General features: G+C 50.6%; 2 protein-coding genes across 2 annotated transcripts in view; one reads left to right on the top strand and one right to left on the bottom strand.

Annotated features, from left to right (window-relative positions):
* Positions 1–146: 146 nt before the first annotated feature.
* Positions 147–945, top strand: LOC104470307 (phospholipid-metabolizing enzyme A-C1-like). Its single transcript, XM_010085173.1, has 2 exons — positions 147–455; positions 844–945. The coding sequence occupies exons 1-2, from the start codon at positions 147–149 to the stop codon at positions 943–945; spliced, it is 411 nt and encodes a 136-aa protein (XP_010083475.1).
* Positions 946–3524: 2579 nt separating this feature from the next.
* Positions 3525–8060, bottom strand: part of ATP13A5 (ATPase type 13A5) — a gene marked incomplete at its 5' end in the record, with an annotated part of 19246 nt that continues 14710 nt past the window's right edge. The window contains 4 exons of the mRNA XM_010085172.1: positions 3525–3725; positions 4498–4578; positions 5359–5447; positions 6908–7098. Of these exons, the coding sequence (XP_010083474.1) occupies positions 3525–3725; positions 4498–4578; positions 5359–5447; positions 6908–7098 (562 nt within the window). The remainder of the gene's footprint in view (positions 3726–4497; positions 4579–5358; positions 5448–6907; positions 7099–8060) is intronic.

The following is an 8060-nucleotide window of genomic DNA, read 5'->3' as shown; positions in this document are numbered from 1 at the left end:
CTGGTGCAGCCCGGCAGGGTGCAGAGGGCACTTTGGGGTGACCCGGGAGCCCTGCCTCCCTCCACTGGCCAGCAGTGGACTCTGTGTGTGTAGGTGGCCTTTCCAGAGGCCACCCAGAAACTCCTCCGAGGTCTCAGGGGGGCCAGATGGGGCCTTCCTGGCTCATCTCATCCCCACCTTCCCCAGATGAAGGGCCCCCAGCCACGTTCTCCAGCGCCAAGTCAGTGTTCAGCAGAAAGGCCCGAGTGAGGATGCAGCTCCTGAAAGATGTGGTGGGAAATGACACCTACCACATCAACAACAAGTATGATGGCACCTACGCTCCCCTCCCGGTGGAGGACATCATCCGGCGTGCTGAGTACTTCATCGACCAGGAGGTGTCCTACGATCTACTCGGCAACAATTGCGAGCACTTCGTGACGCTGCTCCGCTATGGGGAGGGTGTCTCCGACCAGGTAAGTAACACGGGGTAAGCCCCTGCGTGCCTCACAGCGCACCTCCTTGCTGCTCCGCGTCAGCCCCTGGACCAGGGCACAGCTTGCAAACTGCACAGCAACAGCAAAGCCCCAGGCATGGGGTCCAGACCCTCACCACCGCTGGCCTCGCTGGACACCCTGGACCAGGAGGTTCACCAGGATCTGTCTGCACCCTGGTAGTGTTCTCTTACCAAATGCTACAGCCTCAGGCTGAAAGCCTGGGTGTTACCCCTTCTGCTTATGGGGCAGGTGTCTCTCATTCATTTAATTGCCTTGATTATCCCTGCCTGCTCTTCATTAGCATGCCTGGGGGCGAAAAAATAAAGTTCATCATGTTTACAGCCTGTGTTTTACTTCCCCTTTGCAGGCCAAGAGAGCAATCGGTGCCATTGGGTTTGTAACAGCTGCTGCTGGTGCCTTCTCCTTGCTGGGCTTGCTCCGGAGCAGATCCAGAGAGAGACAGTACTGATGGGCTGTGGGATGAGCTCGGAGCAGGGCAGGGAGCCCTCAGCCAGGAGGGACCTGGGACAGTTTGTGGCTGGGGCGGGGTTCGTTTTGTGGCTGCCCCTGCCACTGAGACTTACTAACGACTGTGTTGCCCATGCTGAGAGCAGCACTAGCCTGTTTGCCACATCTGCTTTTATTTAATTGCCTGGGATGATTTTTGTGGTAGTCTGGGAGCACTTGCAAGCAAATTCTCCATCCTCACACCCCCAGTGCTCTGCTGAGGGCTGGTGCAGGCTTTCTACACACATCCTGGTTTTATCACCTATATCCTGTAGGTTCCTTCTGTGAATAACCTGTTCTAACCCACATGAAGAAACAGTTTTACTTTAAAAAAAAAAAAAATAAACAAACAAAAAATCCCCAAAACAAAAGTCATGTAAAAGTACTGCTGAGGGTTTATTGTGTGGCCTTGAGCTGAGAGCCTGTGCAAGCAGAAAGCCCCAGGTTCCTGGGCTCTGCAGAAGGGCAGAGGAGGCACATGCTGTGTCCTGGAGCCTGTGCTGGCGGTGCCTAAACTAAGCAGCTCCTGCGAAAGAGCAGGAGCTAGGAAGGAAGGGCAGGTCTTACAGGCTGTATCCTCTCGTGTTTTAAATGAGTACTCTGGTTTTGGCATGATGGTGTTTTGTGGTTTTCTCCTGCCTGTAAGGCGTCCCTTTCCCTGGCTCCTCTGACTCCCTTTGGGAGCAGCAGACCCCAGTCTGGGGGATCTGACAACAACCAAGCTAGTTTTTCCTCTGGCAGCTGTTTGTTCCAGGTTGGGACCACTGTGCCACTGAAATGTCCCTCTACATCTCCATAAGTGCAGTAGTTGTTGGTATTGGACCTGCTCAAGCTTACTAGATGATCTTTAAGGTCCCTTCCAACCCAAACCATTTATGATTCTACTCCTTGGTCTGCCAAAGCACTGAGGTTTAAAGAAAGCCCACTGTGGATTGCAGCTAGGGCCATTGGCTTTTCAGCGACCAGAAGTTGAATTTAAGCAGTTTGTAACCCCAGCAGCAGATGGATCGTCCTCCAGCCAGCAGGAAGACAAAGCCAGGGTCCCTGCAGTGCCGTGGGTGATGCACTTGGAGAATGAGCTGTGCAGCACCTATGCCCCATCTCCAAATCTACAGACCCCGCTATTTCCTTGTCACAAAGCTGGCGTGGTATGTCTTAGAAGCAAAGTGGTTTGGAAAAGTGTGGTTTATTACTCTTTACCGGGTGTATCTGGCTTGAATGTTTGGAACCATGTTATTTGCAAATCACATGTAAGAAATTGAATCCTCTTTTGCTTTTGCTACAGGCAACTGCCTGGACTGTAAGAAGAGATGAGAGCAAAACAGCTGTCTGTAAGAGGCTTGCTATTTTTGTCTGCTCTTAACATGTACATAACGGGATCAGAAGCTTTTTTTAACATCAGTTGTTTCAGTGTTTGAAATAACAAAGCCAAGACTTCTGGTCATATTTTGTAGTGCCCTCTGTTCTTACATTTAAATAAAGTTCTTTTTTTAATATGGGAAAACATATTATAATAAAACTGAACCTGAAAGTCAATTTTTGCTTCCTGCTAATATAGTCAGGAGTTCTTTCATGGCTAAACTAATTAGGTGGTTGAACTTGAAGATGAAAGAGCAAGTACAGAGGGGCTCAGCTTCTGGTCCCTGTCCGGCAGCCATGCGCCAGAGCACGTTAAAACCCCTGCTTCTTGGCATGACCTAATTAAAGCAAGAAGCCAAGGCTTATCCTTGCTTTCTGCCATGTGACACTAAACCTGGGCCAGGCTCTGGCAGCGGCACAGCACAAACTGGGGGGGAGTCATGCGTACACACATGCAGCAGCTGTGCTGTACTCTGCCTTTGCAAGCTTAAGTGGGGCAGATCCTTGCCAGCCTTCCCAAACTGGTCTTACAGCAATCCTTGAGCTTTAACCTTTCTTGTACTCAGAGCATTATGTCTGCAAGAACTGGCAAGAGAGACCATGGCCAGGACAGCATATGTGCCCTCTTACATCTGTAATTCTCTCCAGGATGCAAGAAAATGGGAATTACTTCATCTGGGGAGCTTTCCTGTAGTTCTCAGAAGCTGCAGCATTTTGTTTAGTGCAAGATTTTGCAATTCTAAGCGTGCTCCTGTGTGCAGTCAAGATTAGGTCACTTATTTTGGATTGCCTTCCCATCATGCCCAGTGGGTGCATTGACAGGATTTGGCAGAGCAGTGTCTGAAACATGGAGTAGGAGTGTGACGTGGAGCAGCAGAAGCCATCGCTTCCCTGTATTCAGTATTTTTGAGCCTTTGTAGGAGATACTGGCAAGGCCCGAGACCTGCTGTTGCCATGGAGCAGAGTCAAGGCTGTTATTCTACCAGCAGCTGAGAGAACAATCCTTGCCTGTGCTCCAGGACACAGCCCTTGCGGGCCCAGTCTGCCCCTGAATGGAGGAGTTTGTGCAGTGATTTCAAACCTCTGAATCTGGTGCATATCAAAGGATGAAAATGGGCTGTATGTGGAAGCCAGGGAAGCTGCCAGCACTGCGCAGCCTTGCGCCCAGCTGCAGGGTCTCGCCTAGTCCTCATTGCGGTGTTCGTAGGTGGGGTTAATGTAAATCTCATCTGTGCTTTTTGCTGCAAAGCCTTTTGCATTTACAGGAGGCCAGCTGGGATCCCTCTGCAGCATCCTCTGCCATTGTCGGTACTGGCTCTTCGACTCGTACCCAAACCAGGCTTTAAGCAGCAGCCAGAGGCGCTTGTTCTGCAAGATAACGTCCTGTGGAGTGACATGGCATGGGGTCAGTGCTGCTGCCCTTCATGGGGAGGGAGGACCGCTCGGGGACAAAAGCAATAAAGCAATCCCTTGTTACATGTGCAACCCTGAGCCCCATGGGGAGCACAGCACTGGGCGGCTGCGTGCGCTCCCTTTCGGTAACATGGCTGCCAGGTGCCACTGTCCTTGCTCAGTTGCATCAGGACAACACTGCTCTCAGTCTGTTTGGCTGAAGGGGATAATCAAGGGGCATGTTTTTCCTCCTGGGGCTGTGGGATGACTGGGTGCTGCTGCTCCTTGCAGGAGACAATGCCTGGTGCTGGACGCAGCTCATGCCCCCGCCGGGGGTGACACAGCCAGCCTGGACCCACAGAACACCTCAGTGCTTAGTCATTACTGCAACAGCCAACTGCACAAGCCAGCACGGTCTCTGGCCTGATCAATTGTAGGGCAAGAGGGAAGCAGTTTTAAAATCACTGCCAAGCGCCTGACCCGTGCTGCAGGCAGCTCTGCTGCCAGCCAGGGCAGCGCTCTCGGGGCAGCTGCGCTCCAGCTCGATCTCTCTCTCTAAAGGCTTAAGAGATGTGGTCTAAATAGTCTCTGCATAAAATGGATTTGATTGACATGCATTGAGTCTTAAGGGGCAGAAAAAAAAAGGCCTGAGAGCTTATACTTCTGCAGGAGGAGAGCCTGGCTGCAAACAGGGGGACAAAGACCCAACCAGACAATGCTCCTGCTCACCCTGGGGCAACAGGCGGTAAACAAATGCACTCACCTCAGTAAAAAAAGATATGCAAAAGGTGACCAAGAGCATCACTAAGATGTAAACTCTCCAGATCATAGGAGTGCAAAGAAACTGTTGGAAAAGACATGAAGAGCAATTAGGTTTAAATGCCTTGCCAAGATTTGCGTCTGTTCCTAATGTTTTGAGAGGCTGACTAACATATTCCCAGTGGCAAGCATGGAGGAGGGAGTAGGAAGTGACAGTAATTCCTTGTCACAGAGATCTTGGAAGGTTTGATGCCAGATTCCCCACGGCACAGAGCTGCCTCACTCATCTTGGCTACTGAAGCTATTGCTGAAACCTGCACATCAGGTGCCTGGGGCAGGATGCAGCTCCTCTCCCTCTGGATGTGCCGGCCCTAATGCCAGGCCTCCCCTGGAATCCATCCCACGCAGAATGGCTGGGGACAAGCTACAGGGCTCAGCCATTCCCCATGTTGGCAGTCCAGCTGGAGGCAGCTGCCTACACTGTGCCCTGGCTGAGTGCCCAGGGGGAGGGCAGCAATCCCTGCCCTCTCGCTTCTCTGGCCAACAAGCCTCCTCCAACTTGCAAAACCACAATCCACCCCGTTGTGCTTTTCTGTTAAGAAGAAAAGCTCAAGCTATAAGCAGTTTTTCTTCACCCTGTTGCCACCCAGTCTTCAGAGGAGAGGACTACCTCATTGATCAAGCCCATGTCAGAACGATGTTAGAGTTGAAGGATGTAGGAGTTTGAAAGGGCTGCCCAGTCAGCATCGGATCAGCAAATTTGTTTACAAGATGACCAGAGCTGTAGCTTCTGCTCTGTACACTTAGGTGAAGGGCCAGCAAAATATTTATCATGAAAGGAAACACACGTTCCTTTTGCACTTACCTGCATGTCCCTGTACACAGCATCGATGTCAGCAAAGAGGAAGAAGAGGCAGACTGCAAGCTGGAGGGCCAGGAGGACTGAAAATAAATCTAGAGAAAGAAGAACATTTGTGGCCCTGGGAGGCAGGGGGGTTGGCGACCAAACTCTGCAAATATGCTGACAGGAGCCTCAAATGCTAATGCTGTAAAACTGCCATCATGTAAATGCCTTTCTTTTTCTTTTTTTCCCCTAAAAGAAGAGCTGTGGAATTGAAATTAGAGGAGCTACTCCCCAGCAGCCTGTTGCAAAGCTCACCACCTACACCGTTTTTTCTTGCACAAGTGATTTGGTACATTCTGATTCTTACAAAACCACAGAAAACTGCCTTGAAGGGGCACTGCTGTGAGCCACGCTAGGTTGCGTGTTCACCATATGTCTGGACCGCAGACAGCAGAGGCAGCTGCTTGCTTCCCATGGGGTGCCCTCCCAGGGAGGGCTGGGTGCTCCTGCGACTGACAGGCTGCAAAGACAGGCTATACCCTTGCCTTCCACAGGAAGAGTTTGTCTGGCTTTGCATCCTCTTCCAAAAGAGCGGGAGGCCACAGAGCGATGCAAATGGCTCAGATGTTCAGAGGTGCCAAAATCCTGGCAACTACCAGGAGCTGAGCATCTTAAAACTAGCTGTCCACAGCTCTCAACAGCTTCCTGGCCACCTTCTCACTGCCAAGGAGGAGAGGTGACAGGGTAGGTGGAAAAACCAAGGGAATTGCCCTTTGCTTCCGCCTAGGGATTGTCCCCAAACAGGGATAAAACACGGAGAAGTGTGTGCAGATTTCTCAGCTGAGAGTCCTCTGTCCTGTCTCAGCCTGGCTGCTTGCAGGGCAGCTCTTTCTGGTCTCTTTTGCAGGTGATCAATGCTCTGTGAAATGGGTTTGGGACCTGCCATTTAACAAAATACCTAACAAAAACAACTCTGCTAAGATGAAGCAAAGTCCTGCCCCCTCATCCATGAGCTGCAATTGCAAAGGAGCCATCAGTCAGCCAATGGCTAGAAGGGCTAAGTCATCTCTGCAAAACTCAAACAGAAAAAGAAAGGCTATTGTGGGAGGATTTTAACAGGGATACTATCACAGGCTTTTCTCTCTCATCTCTAGGAATGGAAGCCAGGCAAGGTAAGACTGTGAATCTCAGAGGAACTCTTTTTGATGTGTGTATTTTGAAACAAGTACATCTGATCCTCATATGCTGTGTTCACAATAATACGTAGTTATGCACTAAATCCAGCCTGTCATCTTCTGCAAAGCACACATTTCCCAAAACAAGATGCAGTCTCCTGTCTCAGCTCTGCTGCTTCTTCTCTCAAGGAAGAAGGTAACACAAGCAGCACTCACCGAGCTTTTGTGATGGAGACCTAGGAGCTCACATACACCAACTATTATTTTACATGCCAGTCACTGGACCGGGTACAGAAACATCCACAGCATCCCTGTCCCAGCAGCCTCTCCTGCCAGGCTTATTTTGGGGTAGGAACAGGAGTCTACAGAGTACACATTACTCCAGCTCTACTCACAGTTGGTGTAGATGGGCTTCCGGAAGGGCTTTCCCTTGGAAAAGACGAAGGCCACAATGATGCAGTTGATAGAAGACAGTGGCCACAGCGTAGTGCCTTCGTAACTGAGGACAGTGCTCTGAGCACTGCTGCTGGTACCATTGTCCCCAACAGTGGTGGGGGACAGAGTCTGGTTCCCTGGAGAGCAATGTCTGTAAGGTAACACCCAGCATTTTGATCCTGCTTTCTCCAGAAACAGGGAGCTGCAAACAGCAATTCCCTCTTTTTTCTAACACAGCCTACTGCAATAACCAGGTATCACCCACAGGAGTGAAAACTAGACATTTAAAAAAAAAAAAAAAAAACCACAAAAAAAAAAAAACCCTCAAACAAACAAAATAAAAATTAAAAAAATCAGCTTAATTTTCTGGTGTGTGCCAAAATCTCAGCTCTCAGGCGAGCAATGACCACGGTGTTTGAGAGACACGGCTCTGAAGCTGTGTGCCCCAGGTGCCTGCACACCACTCTGGCATGTGCTTGCCCTGTGATGGATCCACGCAACCGCAGGGAAACAGCCCTGGCTGAGCCCTGGCATCGGGGAGCATCCTCACTGAAACACCTCACTGGGCCTCCTGTTCTAACGGTTCATTTCTGCAGGATGATTATATTATATATGTACATAACACATGATATAATTTGGCTCTGGAATATGGAGACTTTTTACCTTTCACAAACACCGAAAAAAGCCATCTTCCAACCTCAGAACTGTTTTTTAAATCAAGCTGGATTCCAGAAAAACCTGGCCCTGGGGCTGTTTATATCCCAGAGGAGCTGTGCAGCCAGACCCTGGGCAAGGGCAGCGAAGGGGAGTGGAGGGAGGCCAGCTGTCCCTGTGGGCACCCTGGGCTGTGGCCCCAGTGCTGTCTGGCCATGCTGGGGATAGGCACCCACCGCAGCACGGCACAGCTCCGTGGCAAGGGCACTGCCACTTCTGCCACATTTCCAGATGGGCAGTGCCCTGCATGCTTCAGATGAGGCGTCTGAAAAACACACGTGTGTTAGCCCTTGGGCTGGACCTTTAAATTTCAGTGTGGCATCTGCAGCAACTTAGTTTTGTCTTAGCAACACTCTGCTGAGTATACACACAGTTGGGGGGGGGGGGGGGGTGAGGGCA

The sequence above is a fragment of the Pterocles gutturalis genome, unplaced genomic scaffold, assembly GCF_000699245.1.
Source record: "Pterocles gutturalis isolate BGI_N339 unplaced genomic scaffold, ASM69924v1 scaffold39435, whole genome shotgun sequence".
In the NCBI taxonomy this organism is placed as follows: Eukaryota; Metazoa; Chordata; class Aves; order Pterocliformes; family Pteroclidae; genus Pterocles; species Pterocles gutturalis.
Note: the sequence above shows the minus strand (reverse complement) of the source record. Positions and strands in the feature narration are given on the sequence as shown.